Source organism: Gopherus flavomarginatus, chromosome 1 (assembly GCF_025201925.1).
Source record: "Gopherus flavomarginatus isolate rGopFla2 chromosome 1, rGopFla2.mat.asm, whole genome shotgun sequence".
Classification (NCBI taxonomy): Eukaryota; Metazoa; Chordata; order Testudines; family Testudinidae; genus Gopherus; species Gopherus flavomarginatus.
In genome coordinates this window covers 100,287,304-100,312,740 of record NC_066617.1, presented here as the reverse complement: position 1 = coordinate 100,312,740, position 25,437 = coordinate 100,287,304, and the positions used below count along the sequence as shown (strand labels likewise).

The 25,437-nt window shown below is 55.4% G+C and overlaps 1 protein-coding gene across 1 annotated transcript; it reads right to left on the bottom strand.

The window, feature by feature from the left end:
• Positions 1–713: 713 nt before the first annotated feature.
• On the bottom strand, positions 714–24,565 carry CARD10 (caspase recruitment domain family member 10). Its single transcript, XM_050936106.1, has 21 exons — positions 24,559–24,565; positions 22,450–22,722; positions 21,373–21,510; positions 20,557–20,882; positions 17,860–18,042; positions 16,102–16,257; positions 15,878–16,003; positions 15,358–15,555; positions 15,027–15,173; positions 13,719–13,834; positions 12,356–12,396; positions 11,546–11,663; positions 11,097–11,277; positions 9,788–9,911; positions 9,169–9,409; positions 8,799–8,868; positions 7,362–7,452; positions 6,549–6,725; positions 3,917–4,038; positions 3,101–3,216; positions 714–1,555 (listed from the first exon to the last, which is right to left on the bottom strand). The coding sequence occupies exons 1-21, from the start codon at positions 24,563–24,565 to the stop codon at positions 1,348–1,350; spliced, it is 3,159 nt and encodes a 1,052-aa protein (XP_050792063.1). The 3' UTR covers positions 714–1,347.
• Positions 24,566–25,437: the final 872 nt, after the last annotated feature.

Here is a 25,437-nt window from a genome sequence, read left to right as displayed (position 1 = left end):
CAAAGCAGCCCTGCCACCGATGGGGGGAGGGCTCTCCAAGCTAACCGCACGCCTAAGAGCGCTATCGCTCCCGGAGGGGTGCTTCTAACACCAGACATGCTTCCAGGAGTGTGCTGCACAGACACCACCTCCTGACCCCCTCCACTCCTCTCCTTCCTTCCCTTCATGTCTGTCTCTTCCCCACTCTGCTTCTCTGTTCTTCCTTTTCCCTCAGCATGTGAGAGGAGGGGGCAGGATGGGAGGGAGGGGCTGGATTTTGGGCACAGCTGGTGCCAGCTCCAGAGTCAGAGCGGTGGGGTGAGCACAGCCTCTGTTCGAAGCGTGAGGCAAGCCCCAGCCTTCCAGCAGCCCCCTCTCCTATTGTTCCCCTGGAGAAGGACCCAGATGGCGGAGGCCCCAGATTCCCGAGATAACCAGAGCTACAGGGACAAAGGCTCTGGGAGAACCGGGCAAGTGCCCTCAGTGTTCCCTTGACTTTCCCAGAGAGGGACCAGCTGCCTGAGTGTGTGCTGGAGAGAGAGCTGGGAAGGCTGTGCAGGGGAGAGAGCATGTTAGGAGACGTATGAGGTAGGGATAGGAGAGAAATCCCCTGGCACCCCAGGCCAGCTGTTAATGCAAGCAGCAGCCCCGACTCCATTCCCATTATAAATGGTATTTAATTCTCTTTTATATACAGGTTTCCAATTAAAAGGGTCCATTAATAATTTATACACCATAACGATTACAATTACCACCCACTGAGGATGCCTGACAAACTCCAAGTAGTGTCACTCTGCCTGTGGCAGGGCATGTGTACCACCTCCGCTTCCATCGGGACATCAGCTGAGGTAGACAGGATGCCATAGAGAGCCATGCTGGGCAAAGGGAGTAGGAGAACGCACACACACACACACACCTCTGTTCCCCTCGTCTGATTCTCCAAATGACTGAGCCATACAGAGGGTCTGGATGCCAAGAGCACTTCTTGGGGAGCAGCAGCTACCAGCTGTGAGGAAATTCTGAAGAAAATCCCTCCACTAAACCTGGACATGAAGGGAAAGGAGTCCGAGTCTGCATGTTACCCCCATGTTACCTCCATCCTGGCCAGTCTCTAAGCAGCCTGAAGTGGGCCCAACTCCCTGACACATGAGGGGCCACCTTGTCCTTCCAGACCTCCACTGATGGCAAGACATGCCCCTGCATCTGATCAGGGAGAAGTGGCATGCTGTTTCAGAAACAGTGTGGGGATGAAGGAAAGAAGCCAAGTGTGCTCCAGGCACCGCCCCTGGGAAAGGAAGCTAGTGCCCCTCTCCCTCATAAGGAGCCTCCCAACATGAAGACACGGCCCCAGCTCTGCCAGGTGTGGGATCACAGCTCGCCATCCTCAACCCACACGACCTTGTTCTGCTCCTGGAAGATGCAGCGTCGCACTACTTTCACCAGCTCCTCAGCATGGCACCAGGACTGGGCATCCACACAGGCCCATGAGCAGGGCAGGGCGTGGAGAGCCTGTTCAGCGCTCTGGCAAAGCTTCACCACATCAGAGTCCCGCTGGCCTGGCTTCCGCAGTAAGCTCCTGACAGAGAAAGGGAAACAGCCATAAACATCACCCCTTCCCTCCAGTGACTCGCCCCCACCCAGGCAGCACTCCCACCAGTGACGGAATACTCTGACCGCCCCCCTGCTCCTCCTCTCCCCTTGGGGCCCCACCACCTGCTCCTCCTCTGCCCATTTCACCTCTTCCCCCAAAGCCCCCAACCACCTGCCACTCCACCCCTGCGTCCAGTGCACCCCCACCCACCATTTGAGGAGCAAGCAACAGGCAGGGGACGCCTTGAGGGAGGGGGCAGAGAGGAGTGAACAGCGGACAGAGGGATATCAGGGGAGGAGGCTGACTGACCGAGCAGGAGCAGGGCCTGAGATGGAGTGGGAGTGGAATGTAGGCAGGGCCTCAGGGAGAAGTGGTCGAGTTGGTAGGGGGGTTTCAGGGCAGAGCCATGGTCCGGGTGCTGGTGGCATAGGGTTGCCGGGAGTCTCCCGGAATCAGGCACTATCTCCCGGAGACTACTGGAGCCAATCTGGGAGATTTTAGGCTGCTAAAAGTCCAGTGGCGCAGCAGGGCTAAGGCAGGCTCTCTGCCTGCCCTGACCCCACTCCACTCCCAGAAGCAGATGTTACATCCCTGCGGCCCCTGGGTTGGGGGCAGGAGGTCTCTGCACGCTGCCCCCGCCCCCGGCGCTGACTCTGCAGCTCCCATTGGCCAGGAACTGCGGCCAATGTGAGCTGCGGGTGGCGATGCCTGCAGGCAGAGGCAGTGCATGGAGCCCCCCAAAGGTGCCAACTTCCCCTCTGCCCTGTGGGTACCTCACTCCCTGCTTCTCTTCTTCCCCCTGAGGCCCGCCCCCTGGCCAGAAGCCGAAGCCCAGTGAGTATATTGCCCCTCATCCCCAGCAGATGGAGTCACTGGTCCAAGCCCCTCTCCTCCCCTCCCCATGCGCAGATCTAGCCCGAGCCCTGCCACTCCCCCTTCTCCTGAGCCCCTTTTTGGCAAAACTGGGCATTTGTCCCATTTGCAGTTGGCAAGAGCAAATGGGACAAATTCCCAGTATTGACAAAAAGTCAGGAAGTTTGGGGCAGTGCTTAAAAAAGAGGACTGTCCTGGCCAAAATGGGATGTATGGTTACCCAAGGTTGTAATAAGAGCCACCCACAGAGCCAGGCAGCTGTGCAAGCCCCAGAACCCCCACTCACCCTGGGTGGGATGCCCAAAATCAGCCCCTGGCCTGTGTCCCTGCCCTCCGGGGCATGCTGCCCAGGGCAGGTGGAGGATCCAGGGCTCCCCACACTGGCTCAACTTCTGGCCAGGCGAGGGGGTGGGACTTGGAGGAAGGGGAGGAGCAGGGGGCGGGGCCCCAAGACAGTAGGTGGGCAGAAGGTTCTTTGTGCCCAGGGCCCCAGTAAATCTTAATCTGCCTCTGGCTCCCGGCCCCTCCCCCCAGAGAGTCCTCCACCCCCAGGTAGCACGCCCACCCCCTTCCCTTTGCTCTCTCATTGAGCATGGGCCAGAGTCACTCTTTTACCATGGTATGGCCTCTGCTAGTCCTCTGAAGGGCTTTCTGTACCTGATTCCCCTGACGTTCTTCTCAGTGACCTCCACATGGATAATGATGGGGTATATTTCACTTTTAATTAGATCCCTCACCCTCTGGAGGCCCAGCTCCAGCAGGCAGTGTTTATTCTGCAAGGAAATTGCATAGATTTACTGATTTAAATGGAAAAGAAATAACCCAAAGTCCCTGACAGTTACATTAAATCAAGCCCCATACTGTGAGATATCATTGCTTTTCCAGTAGTAATTCCATTACATGTGGATTTACAGTTAGACTCAAGAGGGAATCAGAGAATTAAAGAGCAGGGTCATTTGATACACAAGAGGCTGTGTGTCCAGCCTGGCCAGGGGCCCTCCTAGCTCCTCCTTCCCCTCATGCATTTGCAGCGTGCATCTCGTGCATCTTGGGCCTACCAGGGCTTCCTCCACAGAGCCCATGTTCTCCTCATTCCGCCCTCTCTTGGAGAATGTGAGGTGGTGCTGGGATGGAGCAAACCTCACTGATTAATTAGTGCTTAGCATAATTAGCATTAACACCTGTTGCTCCCCCTTTGAGCGGGGCCTGATGTGGACTCCATAAAGGGACCAGACCAAATGCTTGATGGGGCCCCGGAGTCTGATGGAGGAAGCTAGTGGCTGGAGAACTCCTTTGAAGGTTCCCAGCATCCAAGTCATTGACTCCTTTCCTTCCCCCTACTCTCCTCCCCATTCAGTGGTTTCTTCCCTTCCTCCTTCTCCCCCGTTCAATAATCCCATCCTCTTCCTAGTGCCCCATCCCCACTACCACCCAGCAGGCAGTGTCCAGAAGCTGCTGCTCTCCGCTCAGCACCTTTCTGATGCACTCCTGGATGGTGCGGATCCTCCTGCTCTCCCTCTGGTGCTGGAGGGAACCTGGAGCCACACAGTTCTCCTGGGAAGGGGTAGCAGCTGGCTCGTCCTTAGCCAGGGTCTCTGCAGAGGGAGGCAGAGTGGGTTGGCTGTGACAGATATGGTAATTTTGTGCAGTATCCTAGACAAGCCCTACTGAATTACGTTAAACCTCCTTGAATTAGGTTTCAGTATCCTAGGAATTCATTGTGTTAAAAATGCAGCTGTTTACCAGTTATTGTGTGGTTGTATTTAATGCCTCTAGGACACATGACTCACGTAAGCCCTGGGAAGTGTTATGAGCATCACAAGACTCCTTGAAACAATATGCCAGACAAACCAAGTGGGATCCCTGGAAAATACTTGAGAGGAGGGGAGGGCAACTTCTCACCTCCAAACCCAGCCTTTTAAAGCTGCACCCTGAGAAGAAAGCCACTGTGGGCTGATCTGTTATGTGAGGACAAGATCAGTGGCCCAAACTGGATATGAGAGTGACTCACAGATCCACGGGGGGGGGACCTTGTTCTGAACTAACAGCTGTTATGAACTTGTGAACACGGGGAAAACCCTTGGTGGGATCTGAAAGGCTGCTTACCAGCCAGAGCCCTTGTAAGCTTATTAGCAGGCCCATAGGTTCTTTTCTTGTTTTTAATATTTTCTCTGTAATGCTCTTACTTTAAGAATAAGTGTGCTTGCTTAGAAAGCGCTGTGTGGTGACTTAACTGTGGATAATCACACTGTGTATAGCCTCTGAGGAAGGAAGGCAAAGCTGGCTTGCGGAGGCACTCTGCCTTGCTGGGGATATCACAGTGTAGGCAGGGAGCTGTGCAGCATGGAAAAAACCCTGGTCAGAAGAGAGAGAGCTGCAGGTCTCCGCCCAAGAGAGGTGACAGCAGAGGAGCCAGGAACCTGCGAGTGGGTGGACCAGAAGGGGAAATACAGGCGCAGTTGCCTGAGTTGTGGCATTGGCTATGTGGAGGGATGATGCCTGTTAGACCCACCTTCACCCTGGGCAGGGGCAATCCATGGGTGAGGAGCAGGCTAGCCAGAAGAGGAGCTTGTATCCTCACCATGGTTGATGTCCACAGCCCTTGTAAGTGGCTTTCATAGGCCCTCCAACGCCACAGTGTGGTGTGAGAGTGGGGTCCAAAGGGCGCAGAACAGGGCACTCGCAGGACGGCACACAAGCTGCACAAGTCACACAGCTCGTGAGTGGAACTAGGCAGAATGTTTGCTTTCAAAACATTGGAAAGTTTTGGAAAATGGAGATTTTAACCCTCCCCCCCATTTTTTATTTTTTTTAATTTTCCAGTTTGGACATTTCTGAAGGGAAACACCAAAGAAAAGGGGTGGCAGTGGTGGGGGAGCAGTTCCCATAGAAATTTCTCGCAGGAAAAGAAAATCGTTTCCCAACCAGCTGTGCTAATCAGTAAAACAACAAAAACGAGAGGGAGAGACGTCCTTACAGGAGCAAGAGCGAGCGCATGGCGCTGCGGCTGGTTACAATGGTCACCTGGAGGCAAGCGAGGAAGAGACAGAGCTAGCAGAGCTGCAGTCCTTCAGGCCAAAGGCAGGGGGCTCCCTGGGAAGAAGGCTATGGACAATCTGCAGGAACCTGTTACAGCAACCACCATCCAACCAAAGGAAAATGCTCCAACCAGACCAAGAGACTGGCTGGATCCCTGGTGGCACAGAAAAGCTCGGGAGGGAAGCTGGCCCTCCAGCAGGCCGAAGACAATTGCAGACAAGATTATGACGGGAGGCATCAGGTGTTTCGGAGAGGCCCAAGCAAAATGGGACACTAGCTGGTAGGAAATGGCTGAAAGATGGGGCAGACAGAGCAGCTGCCGGGAGGGAAGAGCCAGAGACTATTGCGTTGGCTGCTGAGGAGGATATTGAGGCATCTTTCCCCATTCCTGAAAGACCTGGAAGTGCACATCTCAGATCTCCTGGGTTCTTAGACAGCTCCCACACCAGACTGGAGAGGTCCTCCCGTGGGCATGGATATCACCAACTCTAGAGATAGGAATGACCTATAATAGGTGCTGGAACTAGGGGTGGCAGGTACTGCTGCATCCCCAGGCTTGAAGGGTTTCCATCATATCCAGGGTTTACAGTTTGGTTCAATAGCTCTCAGTACCCCCACTATACAAATTGTTCCAGCGCCCGTGCAACCTATCATCAAGACCCTCTAAGGAGTGGCGCCAGGGTTTTTGGCGCTCTAGGCACAGGACCGGCTTGCCGGTCCCACAGCTCCGGTGGACCTCCCACAGGCATTCCTGTGGACGGTCCGCTGGTCCCGCGTCTCCAGTGGAGCATCCGCAGGAACGCCTGCGGGAGGTCCACCGGAGCAGTCTGCCGCCCTCCCAAATCCTGGCGCCCTAGGTGACCGTCTAGGTTGCCTAAATGGAAGCGCCAGCCCTGGATCCTCTCCCTGGTAAGTGGCTGCAGATTAGCAGGAGGAAAAAGGCAATCTGCCCCCAAAGAAGGCCCGAGTGATTAGCACAGGGACTGGAACTCAGCAGAGCTGGGGTCTGTTCCAGGGGGAGGGGTGACTCCACCACACACTCCCTATGGGATTCTGGGTAAGTCACCTGATTGCTCCTGCTCACCAGCTGGGCACAGGTGAAAGTCCAGGCGCGAGGTAGGCAGGTCCAATAGGTTCCTGATGAGCCTGGGGGCTATGCAGTCAGGGGAGAGCACCACCGGGCGAGGGGCCTCCACCACCAGGGGACGCACAAGGCTGTAGGGCTTTGGGCTCCTGTCTGGGTCTAGAAGACAGGTAGGAGAGTAAACAAGAGCTAAGAGCTGTCAGCAGCACAGAGATCGTTCCTTTCTCCCCACGTCATGCCCTTTCCTGCCACATGCACCCCCGCCCCAGTACATACAGCCACTCAACCCCTTACTACACCCACTGCCAGACCCACCTTTCATCCCAAAGCCACCATCCCCGCCACACCCACACCCCGCTGCATCCACTGCCAGACCCACACCCACCCGCCAGTCACCCCAACCCCACTGCTTCCCCCAAACTCCTCCCAATCTCAGCCTGGTAGGCCATGAAGCTGCCCCAGCCCCACTTCCTGATCACTGTGCTGGGTCAGGGCAGGGACACACACAGGGCACTCCTCTCCCTCAGGGGGCTACACAAACCCTCTGCCCCCTGCAGCCCTCCAAGTCCCACAAGGAACCTCCTGGCCAGGCTGTCTGACCTCAACCTATGATAGTGAAGATGGAGTCGTGGGGGAGGGTAGGGAGTGTTCCCAGCTCTGCTAGGCAAGCAGTCACAGAGGGGTCACATCAGGGACCTCCCAGGTACTATTCATAGGGATTGACTTTGTCCCCAAGGAAGCCTCTTCCCCTGGGGGGCTGTACCAAAGAAGGGCACAGACAGAGCAGCAGCTCACCTGGGCAGGGGTCCAGCAGCAGCTGCGGAGGAGGCTCCCTGGGCGGTTTGGATTTCACCAGCCGCAGCTGGCCCAGGGTCCGTTTCTTCAGCTGAGGGGAATGGGGGAGAGACCAGGGACACAGAACTCTTCACTCCACTGCTCTCCACCGGCACAGAAAGGGCTCGCATTGGAAGGCAGATGGGCAGGGGGAGGCACGGAGGCCCAGACCGCAGGAGGTTCAGGGGCTCCGTTTAGAGGAGTATGCAAAGTTCAGAGCAGCATTTCATGCCTCCCCCTCACAGCCACATTTCCATGCCCGCTCACTGACATGAAGCACCACCCTCACCCCACATAGCAGAGCACTGCCTGCTGAGCATTCCCCCAGGCAGGCTGAGACCCACAGAGCACCCAGGCCCAGGGGCAGCTCCAGGCACCAGCACGCCAGGTGCGTGCCTGGGGCAGCAAGCGACCGGGGGTGCTCTGCCAGTCGCTGCGAGGGCAGCAGGTAGGTTGCCTTTGGCGAAATGCCTGTGGAGGGTCCTCTGGTCCCGCGGCTTCGGCAGACCTCCCGCAGGCTGCCACCAAATCCGTGGGACTGGGGACCTCCCGCAGGCAAGCCGTCGAAGGCAGCCTGCCTGCTGTGCTTGAGGTGGCAAAATACCTAGAGCCGCCCCTGCCCAGGCCTGGCCCCTGCAGCAGACTCAGGCCCCAGAGAAGCAAGAGACTGAGACTCTAGCTCTTCCAGACCCAGCACTGCAGACCTGCTTTTCATGCCCAGCCCAGGGAGCTAACACTGGTACTTCCATGCTCCAGCCATGGGAGAGTAGACGGCATGGCCTTTACTGCTCTTCTCATTCCCACAGCATGCAGGGGGCTCGGACAGCCTCCAGCAAGGTGTTCTCCTCTCCCCTTCATTCACCCCACAGCATGTTTCAGTGGAGGTGAGAATCCAGGCACAGGGCACACTTGGTCAAATGAGCATGTAACGCCATGCTGGGATTGACCCTAGGCCCTCTGGAGCTCAAAGCATCAGCCACTACTACTAGAGCCAACAGCCCCAACTCTGCCAGCCAAGCCTGCAACAGGCTCATCCACCTCTATATGCAGGGCCGGCTCCAGGCACCAGCCCAGCAAGCAGCTGCTTGGGCCGGCCAACTGAGAGAGGCGCCACGTCCGGCTCTTCGGCGGCGGGTCCCTCACTCCCTCTTGGAGCGAAGGACCAGCCGCCAAAGACTGAAGCAGTGACAGTAGAGCTGATTGTGATCACAGCTTTTTTTTTTCCCCCTCCCAGCTTTGGACAGCAAAAATTCTGGAGCCGGCCCTGCCTATATGTCCCCATCTAGCGGTGGACAGGATACAGAGCACCACACTGAGTGAGTGCATATTACAGGAATTGCAATCCCTCCCACTCTCGCCACACACACACACTTTCCACCACTTTCTCCTCCAGCTTACATTACTCCTGCAGCCCCTCTGCTGCCCTGGTACTTGGCCTTTCTCCTGTACCTTCAAAAGCTGGTGAGCCCTGGGAGGAGAGAGATTACCATCAGGTAGCTACAGAATCTGAAGGGAGCATACCCCACTGAACCCACAAAGCTCTGTTAGAACATCAATGGGAAGGGATATACTCTATCACTCCTTCTCCTGGGGGTGCCTACATGCCACGGTGAGGGGCGCTGTGATATGACCTTGAGAAGCTAGACAGCCTGTACTACAGAGCTGCTGGGAACCCAAAGGCAAAAAAGGGGGGAAGACAAAAGTTTCTTCCCCACTCCCAAGAGAGGGCTTCCCCGCCAAGGACTGCAGCCCCCTATGCCCGCATTACCTGCTGTAATTAGGAACTGTTCCCTTGTCCAGGTCCCGCAGTGTCAGTGGGTCAACGCGGGCACAGTACCACTCCAGCCGCCCCCTGTGCATGGTGTCAGTGACATGCAGGATCTCCTGACACTTGACGCATAGGGAGCAGGGGTCAGACTGCTCCAGGAAGGTCAGATTGGTACGCACATAGAAGGAGTCTCCAGTCACTTTCTTCCCTTCTTCTAGGGCCTCCTTGAGAGGCTGGTACCCTGGCACAAGAGAGACAGAATGAGATTCACCACAGCCCATGCCCTTCTCCAAGGGACACAGGTAGGAGTGAGGTGGGCAGTCATTGCTGGAACTTCTGGGCCTCTCGTACAGCTGTGCTACATGAACTGGTATTCACAGCCACATGGGCCTTGGTGTGAAGACAAAGCCTGGAACTGAACGAACATGGCAATTCTCCTCTGAGGCAGGGGAGGGGGAGGTCTTATGGTAGGGAGGAACAGAGCCCAGGACTCGGGTTGCTTTGGGCTGAATGGACAAGGAGGTTGAATTCCCCATCTCACCCTGGAAGGGAAGGGGAGCTTTTACCCCACTGACGACCATCATTACACCCAAGACAAGCAGCAGCCACAGGAATTTACCTTGCATGTCAGGCAAGAAGATGAGACTAGCTGGGTCATCCCAGTGCAGCAGGCTCAGGTAAGCTACCTCCCGTGTGCAGTTTTCCAGGGACAGCACCTGCCCATTGGGCAAAGTCCCCCTGAGCTGCCAAGGAAAGAAGGATAGGAGGGAGAGGTGGCGACTAGAACAGGAGACACAGAGCAGCTTGTGCCATTAGATGATAGGCCTTCCTTCTCTACTTCCCAGCTCCCTCCACCCAGCGCCCCAGTAGGATTAAAAGGACAATTGAGAGCTTTGGAAGGGATTGAAATCATCATGATCCAGGGCTTAGCCCAGCCTCTAGTCAGGGGGAGACCATCCCTGACAGCAGGATACCCTAGAGCTGCCTACTACAGAATTTTTTGCACCTTCCTCTAAAGCCTCTGCTGCTGGCCTAGATGGCTCACGCCGTTCCCCAATACTCTTCATACTGTGGCTCCCCTCTGACTGTCGATCCTTATAACCCCATGCAGCCCATGGTGCTTTGGGCTCTGATGTTCATACAGCCATAGAGTTTAAGGCCAGAAGGGACCACCAGAGCATCCTGTCTGACCTCCTGTGTATCACAGGCCACCAGCACCACCCACCCTGTTCTCCAACTAAGCAGCATCAGGTGCTGTTAATACTCAGATAGGAGATCACTCAGGTACTGGACATTCAAAAGGAGGTGTTCTTCCCTCCTAGTCAGTATCCCAGCATGGAGCCGTGTTGCTGGAGGTGTGTGTCAAAGGTCGTAAAAGAGAGTGTTTTTTCCAAGAGCAGGGCTGTTCATTCAAGTGGCCTGGCCAAACTGCAAGTCAGGTAATTATATTCTGCCAACATAAATACCCCAAGGCTCTTCCACTGGAGCAGTTCTTCTCCACATAACTTCCTACAAAACGTGCGAGTTGTCATTGAGGCAAAATGGCTGCACTGAGGAGTGAGCCAGCCTTGGAAGTGCTTTGGGACCTGCAGGATGGAAGACACTAGGGAAATACATGGTGGTATTACGGTCCCAGTATTGCCACTGCCCCGACTGGAAGGAACCCGACAGCCACTCATTCCAGAAAGATTCAGTATCTAAACAGACCTGTATTGATATGCTCACTACCATCATATTATTTAAGCACTCGTTTCTGTGTGCCGCATAGGCAGGGATTGGCTCCCGGTGAACAAGGGAGACAAAGCAGGGACTCAAGCGGTGCAGAGACCCAGTTGTTTATGTTGTGGTTGTAGCTGACTTGTTTAATAAATGTCTGCTGCTTAAGATCGACTGTGGTTCCACAGAACATGACAAATCTCCAGACTCACCTCTAGGAGCCGGCAGCCCTCGCACAGTCCTGTACTCTCAGCTTCTGAACCTGGCTTCACCCACTGGACATAAATCCCTGTTCTGTTCCCCCCCAGGATGGAGATGTCCCCTCCAAGCCCCCTGTGCTGGGGCACTAGGTTGGTCAGGTGATCCATGCTAGACAGCTGCACCACCAGGGATCTGGTGAGGGAGAAAACAACAACAATGGGAAATTCAAGCCTATTGTCTTTGCAAGGAACCGTGTCCCTCCTCTCATCCCATCAGAAAGCGGCCCTTCCAGATAGGGCCACAGTCCCATCTGGGAAAGCCCAGAAATGACAGAACGGGGAGACCACCCCAAGACAGGGAGTGGGATCCTCCATTGCCTCAGTGTTCAGGAGATGAAATCCTTCACCTTCCCCAGCACCAAGCTTAACCCAAGGATGAGACAATGAAAGGAAAGCACCACCTGATGAGCTCCTTCTGGTCAGAGATGGTGGACAAGCAGATCTCCGACTTCATCCTGGTGCATGCACTGCTGGAAAGGGAGGAGAGACCGGCCGATGAAACAGTAGTGCTCACACTCCCTAGAAAAGAGAGAGAGAGAGTAGAGAACAAGTCACCACTGATGACTGCATAGACACAGAATCCTGCAGGAGCCCAGCTCAGGGTCTGTCCTACCTACAGGGTGTTTGGAGTGAGACAAGTAAATTGTGGATGGAAGGAGGTTTGGAACCTGCACTGAGCTCCTGGGCCAGGACTCTGAGTACAGGCAACTACCCCCGACCCCCTTTCCACCACAGGCCAGGGGTTGACAGCAGAACCCACGTAGCCTGTAACCACCCAGCTGGGGAGCCAGCACACTAGACCGTGCCACAAATCCAGCCAGCCCCGAGATATACAGTGGGACATGCTCTTGAGAGTTACAGCCCGTCACCAAGAACCGATAACAACCCGAAGCTGAAGCATTTATCTCTTCCCATTCCTACCCCTCTGACTCTGAATCGAATTCTCCATCAATAAAACCCTCTATAAATTACATATACCAGACCAGAATATCCTAAAAGCTCCGCAAGAGACAGGCGGGCCCTCCAGAGACTGCTACTGTGGCTGACAGGGGAAGCGTGGGGCAATGGTGCCCTCCAGTGGGCGCACAGCCTTGCAGCTCACTTCATTGATGGATGGCACTGGCGCCAGCTCCCTGTCCCCTCTCTCCCTTATCTCTCCCCTCCCGTAGTTCCCAGGAAAGTTCTTCTGGAAAAGTCATGATTGCGGATACCTGTGATGTCCTCCATGCTGCCAAAAGACCCACAGGACAGGCTGGAAGGGAGAGGGAAACACAAAGGGGAATCACCAGGCAACAGTGTTTCTAACAGCAGCGTCATGATGTGCACCTGCTATGCCCGCATGGCTTCCCACAGCAGCTCCCCTAGAGCCTGTGCTCTGCACCATTTCCTCAGCAGCACGTGCCCACTGCCAGCATTCTCTCACCCTTCCAAACGGGCACCATCCCACGCTGCAGCCAGGGCTGCAACCCCATTTCTCCCAGCAGCTTGGGCTTCCTTAGTGGTACCTTCCCACCCCACAGCCACCGCGGCCTGTTCTCCCTGTAGCCAGCATGGCTCACCCCTCCACTCCCTACCCCCACGCAGCCAGGGCAGCCCGCCACTCCGCTTCCCCGCCACCCCACACACTCAAGGCGACCCACCCCTCCGCCACCCCACGCAGCCAGGGTGGCCCGCCACTCCGCTCCCCCGCCACCTCACACAGCCAGAGCGGCCCGGTCTCCCTGTAGCCAGCACAGCCCACCCCTCTGCTCTCGCCCCTGACCCCACACAGCTAGCATGGCCCATCTCTCTGCTCTCCCCCCACCCCACACAGCCAGCGCGGCCCACTCATCCAACCTCTGCCCTGACATGGCTAGCATGGCCCACCCCACACAGCCAGCGCTGCATGACCCTCCATGCCACACAGCCAGCACGGCCCTCCCCTGTGCTCTCCCCCAACCCCACACAGCCAGCACAGCCTGCCCCTCCGACCTCTACCCTCACATGGTGGCCAGTATGGCCCGCCCCCTGCTCCTGCCCCACACAGCCAGTGCTGCACAACCCTCTGCCCCACACAGCCAGTACAGCCTCTCCACTCTGCTCTTCCCCACACACATGGCCAGCTCCTTCGCTCCCCTCATGTGCAGCCAGCGCTGCCAACACCCTTTCTCTCAGAGACACCCTCTCCATGAGCAGTCAGCATTCTTGCACCCTTGAATGTTGGTGCTTCTCTCCCGAGCAGCTGCGCTCCTGCATCCTTCCCTCCCTCCCAGCCAGCACTCCTGCACCCTGCAATCAGTCTCAAATTTCTGGCAGCCAAGGGCCTGTTTTCCTAGTCTGTGATGCATGTGCTCCAGCACATACTTCCCCAGTTCACAGTTTACAGGACGGCAATACCTCAGTGCTCCCTTCAGCCATCACTTCTGCCCCTGCCTGTACAGCATCCCTTGCTCCCAGAAGCTAGGACTGAAGTAGCTGCTATGTCCCCTCAACCAGGGCCCCTGCCTGTGGCAGCGCCTGCTGGGGAGGCTGGAACCGAAGTGACCTGTAAGGGATTTCAGTGAGGTACGGAAGGGCCAGGACTCCATGTGTTACCTTTTGAAGGGCACGGATCCATCTTCCCTCTGCCGTCGGAGGATGGAGCCAGCACAGGGCGGGAAGGGGAAGGTGGAAAGGCGGTTAATGTCCTTCTCGCTCTCTGGAGTCACCTCCTGAACAGGAGCAAGAGAGACACCATCTTGCATCACACCCACCATTCAGAGCAGCCCTCAGTCCAGTTCCAGGGGCACCCCAACCCACTCCTCTTTGGGTGGGTCGCCTTGCGATCCCAGTCAGAGCTGCTGGCACCCCATTCCTGTTTAGGGTGACCAGATGTCCCAATTTTTTATAGGGGCAGTCCTAATTTTGGGATCTTTTTCTTATATAGGCTCCTATTACCCCCCACCCCCATCCTGATTTTTCACATTTGCTGTTGGTCACCCTATTCCTGTTCAGTGCCCATTTCTTCTCCACCCCTGCCCTGTTCCTGGGGGCTCTGCCAAGCCTTGCCACCCCAAGAGATGGGGGAAGGGTCTCAGCAGACATGAGACAAGATGCTGCACCTCACTAAGTCCCAATTCCTTTGCAATCTGTCCAACAAGTGGCGTGGTCCCAGCCGAGGCCGTGGGTAGGTCTGACGGAGGGGGGATATAAAAGAAATACCTGTCAGGTCCTCATATTTATCCTCCACTGTAACACAGAAGGGATGAGCTGTAAAGGCAACGGGCACAAGCAGAGCAAGGACTCTGTGTAATTAACCCATGGAACTTGCCACTGCAGGATATTGCCAAGGATTAGTAGTTTCTAAGGATCGGGGTGAAATCCTGGCCCCATTAAAGTCAATGGGAGTTTTACCATTGAGTTCAGTGGAGCCTGGTTTGCCCCCATAGCTTTTTGTGTGTGACTGAAAATCACATCCACAGTGATACTAACTAGGGAACCAGATACAAGGGCTACTGATCGCTGTGTCCAAGAGTAGTGAGCACTTACGGGCACTGGTGGATTGGGCGGGGAGGCTAGTCTACTCCACAGGAATGAGCCCCCTCTGAACCAGGGCCGCCCGGGGCAGGGGCAAGTGAGGCAATTTGCCCCGGGCCCCCATGAGAATATAATATTGCAATCTTTTTTTTTTATGGAAAGGGCCCCCAAAATTGCTTTACCCCAGGCCCCCTGAATCCTCTGGCTGGCCCTGCTCTGAACACTACACTGGGAGCGCCTGGGTTCTGCTCCCAGCTTTGATACTGACCCACTGGGTGACCTTGGGCAAGCCCCCACCCCTCTGTGCCTTATGAAACAGGGTCCCGCCAACACAGACCTGCTCTGCAGAGGGGCTGCAGGGTTTAGGCTAAGGCCCCCTGCTCTTACCATGCTGTAGTGCATGGAGTCCCCTGGAAAGGTGATGGCGGGGACACCCAGCGTGTCCATGACTCCATTCCCCAGTGGGTAGGGGTTATCACTCAGGCTCCAGGTGCTGCTTATGTTGGAGTGGAGGGAGTAGGAGGAGGTGCCCACCTGAGAGAGAAGGAAGGGACCCAGTGAGAAGGTCATTGGTTCCCTCTATGCCCAGGCCCTTTGGAGACCCTTCAGCTCCTCCCTTCTTCTCTTCCCATTCCCTTTCCACTCAGGGTCTCCTCCCCATCCTCCCCTCTCTCAGGGTCCTTTCCTTCTACGTTCCCACCCGCTCCTTGTCACTCACCGTCATGCCCACATCCCGGTTGCCTTGGCATTGCTGCGGCTGTGCCTCTAGAGTGCTCTCCACACCCTCCACCTGGCTGAATTTGCTCCGAAGCTCATCTCTCTCCTCCTCCAGGGCCCGAACCCGTCTGCGGTACTGGTCCTTCTCGACTAGGCTCTGGGAGTACTGCAGCTGCACCCTGTCTCGGTTCTGGATAGCCTGCAGGGAGAGAGTCAGATCCCCAGGCCAGAAAGGATCATTGTGATGCTCTAGTCTGCCCTCCTGTATAACACAGACCACAGAACCTTCCCCAGAATAATTCCCAGAGCGGATCTTCTAAAAAAGCAGCCAATCCTGATTGAAAAATTGCCAGCAATGGAGAGAGCACTAAGGGTGAGAAGGGAAGAGGTGACTATAGGCCTCAGGCATGCAGAGTTAGCCTCCTCCCAGTGGAGGCTGGAGAGGACTCTGGGGGATCAGGAGTGGAGATTTGGCCCCTCTCCTACTGGGGAAGGGGACTCTTGACGGGAGGGCAATTCACCTGATCCCTCTCCTTCTCGATCTCCTCCAGCTGAGACAGCACCGTGTTCATCCGGTGTTTGTACAGATCACAATCTTTCTGCAGAGTCTGGTGCTTCAGCTGCAGGTTCTCCATCTCCTGCAGGTACTGGAGACAGGAATCAGAGTGTCACTCCTACCAGGGGGCAAATATCTCCACTCCTGAAAGCCTCGCTCTTCAGCTGTACGGGGGGAGGCGGGGAATACCTTATCCCTTAGTTCCTCAGCCCTCTGCAGCTCGTTCTGCACGGAGTGGAGCTTCTGGCACAACTCCTGCCGTTCATCCTGTGATTCCTTCCAGTCATGCTCCAGAATGTCCAGGAGGATCCGCTGGGAGCCCGGCACCTGGGCCTCATTCGCTGCCTAGAAGATGAGAGAGCAGAGTAGCCTAACCACAGGCACCAAGGGATGCTCCCAGCTAGGGGCAGCCTCAGACTCATCTGCTAAAGGGACTGACAGTTGAGTGTTGTTATGGTCACCTTTATTACAGCAGCACCCAGCTGAGATCAGGGCCCTATTGTGCTAAGCACCACCCTGAAGAGTTCGCGCTCCAAACAGACAAGGGAAGGATTATTGTGGGAAACTGAAGCACAGAGAGATCAGGTGACTTGCCTACAGTCACACACAGAATCTGTGGCAAAGCCAGGAAATGAACCCAGATCTCCTGAGTCCCAGTTCAATGCCTTAACAAGCCTGTCCCCTCAGTACTTAGCGCAGGAGCAGCAGAAGGTCCCTGAAAGTGGGGGGAACCCCACCAGCGCCTGAACTGTGGCCCCGCCCCTTCCCCCTGAAGCTCCACTCTCACACTGCCCCTTCCTCAAGACCCTGCCCTCACACCACCCATTCCCCTGAGGCCCTGGTCCCATGCTGCCTCTTCCCCTGACCATCCCACCCACCACTCGATCCTCTCCTCCCCTCGCCCACAGTCACTTGCCCTTACGGCTAGTAAAAAATGGGGAGGCCATGGCCCTCGGGCCCGCCCTATTCAGGTTCCTCTGACTTAGCATAAAGGTCCTGTTACCTCACCTCAGGTGTGAATCTGCAAACCTGGACTGCTAAGGACCCTCCAAGCACCAAACCAGAGACAGGGACCAAGAGAATCTGAGGGTTCAGTTTTAGACAGGGCCCTTGTTGCTGTTCAGAATTCAGCATGGGTTTAGTTTGCTATTCCAGTATGCCCTTGGGTGTTGGTCCTTCTATCCCATTGTCCTGGGGGCTGTTACTCTGTCATGCTTGGTGCCAGGTTTCCTTTCTAGTCTGGTGTCTCTGGCTATAGCCTCTGCTTATTGTTAGACTCTGTAAACAAATCTGAGCTTTACATCAGTTTTCCCCACCGTGGAAACAGCTGTACTGAAAACAGCCCCAAGTGGAGGAGAGCAGAGTCTAGGCTGACTGCCTTCAGCACTGCTCAGTCCCAGAGAGGGACACACTCCTTCAATGCAGTCTCTACCCAGTAACCCTATTCATCCCTCATCATCTTCCCTCCTTCCACCTCCAAATGCATCTCCCAGAGCTCCTCCGGCTCCTCCTTAACAACGTAACCCGCCAGGGGGCTCAGCACCACCCCTCGTTTCTTCCATCCCTACCTGAAACGTGGGGGTGGGCCTCAGCCCCACCCCCTCTCTCACTCCAGATCCCTTCCGTGTTAGGGTGAGACTATGTCCCTGCAGGATATAGCTCTCAGCCCCACTGGCAATCCAGGGTCACCCAGCCTTCTCTCAATGGCAGATTAGGGGGTTGTGGGGCCCTGGGCCAGAGCAAGTGGCGGCCCCTCCCTACGCCTTCTGTCTGCAGTCCCACCCCCCCCAATCCATCTTCTCTTCCTCCTGTCCTCCAGTGCCCACACTCCCTGGCAGGAGCACAGGGCAGAGTGTGGCAGGGCATGGGGGCACCCATTTTGCCAGGGGTCCCACTGGCCCAGTGGCAAATCCACCAATGCTTTTCTCCCTTTGTCCACACTGGTACCTGCAGCATGCTCTGCAGCTCCTGGAGTGAGGCCATCAGCCTCTGGTTCTCGGCCTGCAGCTCAGGCATTGTGTCAGGCTGACCCCGTTCCTCTGCCTCTTGCTGGGGCCCAGCGGACACATGTTTCCTCAGCAGCCTGCACTCCTCCTCCAGGCTGCTAACTTTACATTTCAGCTGGTCCACCTGTGGCAGGGAGAACAAAGACAGCCTCATGCCCACTGCCTCTGCCTTAGGTGTCATGGGGCGAAGCGGGGAGGCTGGCACACAGGGAGAGGGTTTGGGAATAATGAGAGCAAGGGTTGAGACAACTCAGTGGGGAAAGCCTTGTAAAACTAAAGGGTGGGGGAGGAATGTCTTCTGACTTAGCTCTCAAAGGGGGCTGGTGGGCAAGACAGAGTAGGCTAGGTCTGTATGAAACCGGAACCCCAGTTTAAGTGATTGCCACTTTGAATTGTAATGGTCATATTGTATTGCAACCTCCATTGTGCATTAGAGCATCCATTTGGTAGTAGGTGCTTGGCACCTACTGGAATGACTCTGTGAAGTTAAAACAGAGCAATCTAGCCCCATCAGCTTCCATTGTCTCTCAACGACCAGCCAGCCCCTGGAGCAATGACCTCCTTGCACAGCAGTCAGACTGGGGAGGAGGAGCTGGAATTTCCCAGCTAGAGCACATGGCTGGGAGAACTGCAGTTTCTTCTGCTGGCCACCTGACCAAGAAGAATAGAGGCTATATTTCAGAAAGGAGATTCACTGAGCAAGGCCCCATCCATCATCAGAAGACCAGGTTAAGGAGGCAGGAAGGGCTGACTAGCTGAATGATGCCGACCAAACCCAAGACTCACAGACAGGATGAGATCAGAGTTGCATGGCTGTGTTCTGAACTATTTGTTATTTTCCAAAAATCTCTGACTCTTGAGCATGCTCTGTTAAAGAGTAAAGTCTCTGTGGCTAAGAAATTCCCATGCTAAACCTGTGTTCCTTGTTTTTCTACCTTTCTTTTGTCGTCTCTGAAGGAGTTAATCAAGAAACCAGAGCTTTCATAGTCTGGTGGGTTCTAGGGAAATGTATCTAAGCAAGGGGCAGGGGGGGAGCTCAGGAGGGTGGAGCACTGGTTCTGGGGTCTAGGCAGCTGAACTGCAGGATCCTACTGCCCAGGAAAGGTGTCAGACATGAGGTCTGCACCCAGGAGCCTGACAGAAGGTATGTCCACACTACAGTAGAAGACCTGTGCCTGGCCCAAGTCAGCTGAATCAGGCTTGCTGGATTGGGGCTGTGGAGCTATAAAACTGCAGTGTTCACATTTGGGCTTGGGCTGGAACCTGGACTTGGAGATCTTACAAGGTGGAGAGGATGCCAGAGCCCAGGCTTCAGCCTAAACCTGAATATCTACTGCAATTTTAGAGCCTCGCAGCCCAGCCTGGCCAGCCACGGTTGTTTTATTGCAGTGCAGACATACCCTGAGAGACCCAGACCTAGGAACTGAGACCAGTCACTGCCCAGGCCCAGGGAGGTTAGCAGCAATGGGATCCAGTGGTTGGGTCCACTCATCACATCTTGGTGTCCATCTAGAGAAGGGGGCTGGGCCAGACTGTGACCGTGGGTCTCACACTACTCTCTGATGGGTATTTGTCCATATTACCAAACCCACAAACAATCCAGCTGCCTGTGCTCAGAAGAGGCCTAGGATTGCTATAGCAGAGGGATGCTGGTCAAGAGTGAGGGACATGGGAAAGAGCTGTGTGGGGATCCCAGGGCTGAAAGAGCAGAGTGTGAGCAGGGCTGGAGTGACGTGAGGGCCATGGGCAGGGCTATGTATGGGGGCCCAGCACTAGAATAGCACGGGGGTGGGCAGCACCACAGGGAGGGGCATCGGCAGGGCTGTGTGAGAGCCTGGCACTGGAATGACCTAAGGAACAGGTGTTACCAAGGACAGGGTTATAAATAGGTGAACTCAAGGTGCAGCTGTCCTATCTGAGACAGAGGAAGTGGGTGTGTAATTGCTGGAGGTGAAAGCATGGTAACCAGGGCATGTGTCATGATTTCCTTCTCCCTGGAGTCATCTGAGGGGAGAGGAAGTGTATGGTGGGCTCTGTGCCCAGCACCTCAGTAACCACACCCAGTGCCAAGCAGTCCAGAGCACCTTGCACAGATACACCCAGAGCCTAGTGCACACACACAGCAAGACACCCATGCTCCCTCCTACAGAGAAATGGATATGGACATTATGTAAGTGGAGAGAATAAATATAACACCAACCCACACAGAGCAACACCCAGAGAACACACAGTACACACACAGCAACATGCAGTACACCACAACAAGCATACACAGCAGAGATTACACGTACAGACACGCTGACAGAGCAATGTCTGATACACATACATACTAAAACACACCATCACATACTAATATGCAGCTGAACACACACATTTTCAGTGAAACACTAATACCCACAACAACACATTAAATACACAACCTCAGCCGCTAGCACATATACACTCATTCATTTCCCCACTCCCCGACACTCATCCTGCCTGCAGTACCAACACAGAACGTATACACTCATCCTTCCACACACCCCCGAGGGGAACACCCATCACACCCTAGTCTCAGCCTAACCCATGCCTATGCTCCGTAATAAGCACTCCTCTCACCCACTAACCACCAAGCGCCCACTCTCCCACCCTGCCATACCACCAGCTGCAGGTCCCGGCTCCGCAGCACGGCCAGGTTCTTCTCCTCACATAGCTGTGCATAGCGCATGGCCAGCATGTAGTTCTCATCCTTCAGCCGCAGCAGCTCCATGCTGTTGGATTCCCACTCCTCCCGCAGCCTCTGGCATCGCTCCTGCACCTTCAGCAGCTCCTGCAGCTTCTGCCTCAACCGCGTCTGCTCCTCCTCCAAGGCCTGGTTCTTCACCTTTAACTGGTGCTCTCTCACCAGGTGCTCTTTCCTTTGTGCCCTCACCTTCTTCACCTCCAACATGAGGAACTGGGTCAGACCCTCAGGGCCCTCCTCATCTGGAAGAGAGAAAGGCAAAACATTCCTGGGTGCTGAGACAGAGTCATCTAACACCCTGTCTTAGATCTGGAACACAGACTTCAGTCACTCTGTACCCCCAAACCAGGGTTCAAGGTGTCGCAGTTCCTGGTACACACAGGGCTCTTCCCAAGCCGGGGTACAGAGTGCGTGGTTCCTCACATACCCTGGGATCTCCCCGACACAGGGTTCAGGGTGCCTTGGTCTCTCACATACACAGGGATCTCTCTGAGCCAGGATTCAGGATCCCCGGGATCCTCACACACGCAGGGTTCTCCCTGACTCGGGGTTCAGGGTGCCTGGGAGCCTCACACACGCAGGGTTCTCCCTGACCAGGGGCTCAGGGTGCCCGGGATCCTCACACACACAGGGTTCTCCCCAGGCCAGGGTTCAGGGTGCTTGGGTTCCTCACACACAGGTTTCTCTAAGCCACTGCACAGCTAGGGAGGGAAAAGGTGGCTGCATCTCTACCTAGGATAATAGAGCAGCGCTGCGCTGGCTCCCTCCCTGTCAGCTGAGTAAAGTGCTCTGGGTAATAAAACTCCAGGGATTCTAGGAAGGCTTCATAGCCTCGCTTTCCTCGACATCGAAGGATATCCATCAAGTGTCCTAAAAGAGACAGAGCAACACAGGAGTAAGGCACTGCTAAACCCATGAGCAACCAGGTGTAATGACATCACTGTACCAAGGAGCGAATTCACCAGTTTTCCTCACTTTTAAGATCAGGGCAGTGGGGAACAGGGTGGGACCACTGGCTGTGGGGGCAGTCGCTGGAGGGAATGAAACGGGGCAGAACCGCTGACTATGGGGGCAGTCGCTGGAGGGAATGAAACGGGGCAGGAGCACTGGCTGTGGTGGGGGTGTCGCTGTAGGGAATGAGGCGAGAGCACTGGCTGGGGGTGGAGGAGTTGCTGTAGGGAACAAGTTGGGAGTGCAGGCTGAGGGGGAGTCGCAGGAGGGAACGGGGCAGGAGTGCTGGTTGTGGGGGGGTCGCTTTAGGGAAAGGTGAGAGAGCGCTGGCTGTGGGGCAGGGGACAGTCACTGTAGGCATCGGAACAAGAGCACTGGCTGTGGGGGGCTCGCTGGAGGGAACGAGGTGGGAGCACTGGCTGCGGGGGGCTCGCTGTGAGGAACGGGGAGGAAGCATTGGCTGTGGGGGGTTGCTGGGCAGGGGAGTTGCTGTAGGGAATGCAGTGTGAGCACTGGCCGTGGGAGGAATCCCTGGAGGGAATGGGACAGGAGCACTGGCTGGGGAGGGGTGGGTATCACTGTGTGGAATGGGGCAGGAGCGCTGGCTATGGAGAGTGTCACTGTAGGGAACGGGGCAGGAGCACTGGCTGTGGGGGGGAAGGTCACTGTAGGCATCAGTCAGAACAAGAGTGCTGGCTGTGGGAGGAGGTCACTGGAGGGAACAGGGCCGGAGCGCTGGCTGTAGTGGGGGAGGTCACTGGAGGGAGCAGTGATGGTGGGTCTCACCACTGAGTGGCAGAGGCATCTTGGGCAAAGAAGGGCTCCGCATAGCAATCTGTCACAGTAGGTTTCTCCTACCTGTGCGATTGCTTTTGCATGGGAACCTGCATGAGCTCAGCACCTCCTCCTCATCCTGCTCGTCTATCACACGGCACTGGCGCAGGTAGGGCGTCAGCTTTGCTGGGTTCAAGGATCGGGTCAGCTGGTGCCGCGCACTCTCAATCTTCTCCCACAACACCTCCTCCTCCTCCTCCTGTGCAGGGCTGTCGGCCTGTCTTGGTGCATTCTCAGGGCCTGGAAGGGGGAAGAAGTTGTGTTGTGACAGTGGGGAGTCATGGACATGGAGTGGCACTAGGGGTCAGCTCTCCAGGCCCAAATGGCAGATCAATCATCTTAAATACCAGAACTCTCCAGAAGGATCAAAAAGTGATCACACACCTGGGGCATCAGAAATGGAGGGTGAAGGAGAGGCCACCCAAGACAATGTGCCACCTTAGGCAAAGCTCACTACCTCCTCTGCAGCTCCTAAAGCGAGAATGGAATCATCCTTTGCTAAACTGGGGGCTAAATGATAGCAAACAGCACAGCAAGGGTGTCAATTTGAGAATTCAGTAGGAGTTAATCCAGCAAGAACAAAGCTAATTATCTCTAGCCTGTTGCACTTGGAATAATTAGAAGATGAAGCCCTTGCAGTCTTCCTATCAGCTAGAAGGCCCCGGGGGAAAATGTTGTTGCAACTAATGTTCTATTCTGCATCTGTGATTCATTTATTTGTCTGGAGACAGAACTGTGCAGAAGGGGAATTTAACAGCAGACCCTGAAGGGTGTGCCGGCTCCTAAACTGGTTTGCGGAGCTAGCGCTGGGCATAAGCAGACTAAGCAATTGCTTATGACCCTGAGCAGCTCATGGGTGCCTCCTATTCCCATTTTATTATAAGAACTTGCCTGACTTTGTATTGTGGGGGGAAACTCAAAAATATTCCTGCTTAGGGCCCCCAATGGGCAAGCACTGGCACTGCTGGTTTGGCTGCTGGGTCGAACTCCGCTTCCTGGGAATTGATTTGAGAGTTTGAATTACCCACTCACTAAGGAAATCCAAGCGGGGGCCCTGCGACTGTTCAACATGCAACCAGTTTCCTGACAAGCAGTCACAGCAGTAAGACTGAGGCTAGTTCTAGAGGCTGAATTCCCTTTCTCCGCCTCCTCCATAACCCCCTCCAGGCAGGGCTGAGCTGAACTGCTTCAGGTGGCAGTGGAGGGCAGCGTGGTGTCTATAAAAGCATTATCTAGTCTGAGTGAACAGGAAGACTGAATTTCCTTCTTCTGTCCCCCATCTCCTCCCCGCCTCACACACACACACAAACCAGCAGACCTGGAGGAGGAAGGTCTTCCCCACTGCACAAATAGCGAAGTGCAGCGCCATAGGTGGAGGCGAGGTGCCTTCAGGGCAGGGCTGTGATGATGCCCAAAATAAACTCCATGAATCATAGAAAGCAGCCAGCCAACAGTCATTAAATCATCTAGCACTCCCCCCCACACACACACCCCTGCCAATGCATGTTTGTCCTGGCATAGGTCCATTTGCTAGTGGTTTGTACAGTCTGCCTTTAAAAGTCCTAAATGAGGAAGATTTCACACACACACACACTCTCTCCCCCTGCACACACACTCAATTGTACTAGTACAAGAACACCACACACTAACATCTCCCTTCGCCTGACAGTTGCCCATGGCTGTCAGGGCTCTTTTACCTATCATGCCAAAAGGACACTGCCAGAGCCAACCGCTGGATCAAACTTCTGCTCCTGCAAATTCCCCTCTGCCTTCCCAATCTGAGCAGCAAGAGTCCCTGTGTCTCAGTAGTCTCCTTTCCAAGTGCCTAATCTGGGCTGGGAATGGAGTATGGGTGGGATCTGGGACTCATACTTCTGCTCTGGTTGGCTGACGCTAATTTGTGTCACACAGCAAGAATCTAGTCTGGATTGTATTCCCCCAGGCAGGTTTCTGATTGTATCGCAGCAACCAGCAGGTATGTCCCAGACCCTTCCCCGCCCTGTCTCTTTCGCAGTCTCTGATCGCATAGTGTGCACAACAACAAACTCTAAGCATGTGAACAATGTGTAGTCACAGCCTATCCCCCCTCCCAACTTTACAAACTGATACAATGTTAATATAAGACAAACTCACCCCTCATCCCGATAAAAGGGACCTCGACCCCCTACCAGACTGCTGCTTGTGCCCAGCCCTGGTAGGAAGACAGCATGCCCTGGAGGTCGACAAGCGTGGGCCTGTGAGGGGATTTGCAGAGTCCAGAGCCCCAGCACTGAAAATTGCTGGCTCCCTCCTGTTTGAGCTAGGGGGGCTGTTCGCATCAGTCCCTCAGCTGATGGCCGATGCCACAGTGCCAGCTAAGGAGAGCAATCACTCAAATAGCAGGGTCCCAAACCACTGGAGCCAGCTGCTTCTCACCTCTTTCTGCTTCCTGCCTTCCACTCCTTCTCCCTCTCTCTCTCACCACCCCCACCACACACCTGGCATGACCAAGCAACAGTGGCAAGGCAGATTTCCTTTTCAGGAATGCAAGAAGGCCTGAGCAAAAACAAGTGCTGACACCCCTGCTTCCTGTCCAGGAATGCGAGCTGTGAATTCCCTTCTGAGAGAAGAATCTGGCCAGGTGGGCGGGGAGTGGGGTGTAAACCTGACCTCTGGACTGGAGAGAGAGCACTTCCAGCTCAGGGCTCCCTTTCCTCCAGAGTCAGGCAGCTGCACGGTCACTGACCTGCCCTCCCTCCACAAAGCCTCTTGGTGCTCTTCACCTGGCCAGCCGCCACAGCGACTCTCTGGCAGGATGTGGGTTGCTTTGTTGCATGCCCGTACCTCTTGTCCTGGCACTTACGTCACTTGACATTCCTTTCCGAGTCTGGGTGCTCAAGCTTTACGGTGGCAAACGCCGTGCAGGCAGCTTCCCAGGAGCCTGTGGGCTGCACCTGATCTGCACATCCAGTAGCATTCCCTTGAGACAGCGTTCGGTGTCAGGGTGCAGAAGCAGCTGCTATCAGCTCTGTC

Excerpts from the sequence above, each read along its gene's own strand:
- CARD10 (XM_050936106.1), bottom strand. Across the intron at positions 12,397-13,718 it reads GGATCCGTGCCCTTCAAAAG|CCTGTCCTGTGGGTCTTTTG; the intron begins GTAACACATGGA and ends TCTCCCTTCCAG. Across the intron at positions 9,410-9,787 it reads CTTCTTGCCTGACATGCAAG|GGTACCAGCCTCTCAAGGAG; the intron begins GTAAATTCCTGT and ends CTCTTGTGCCAG.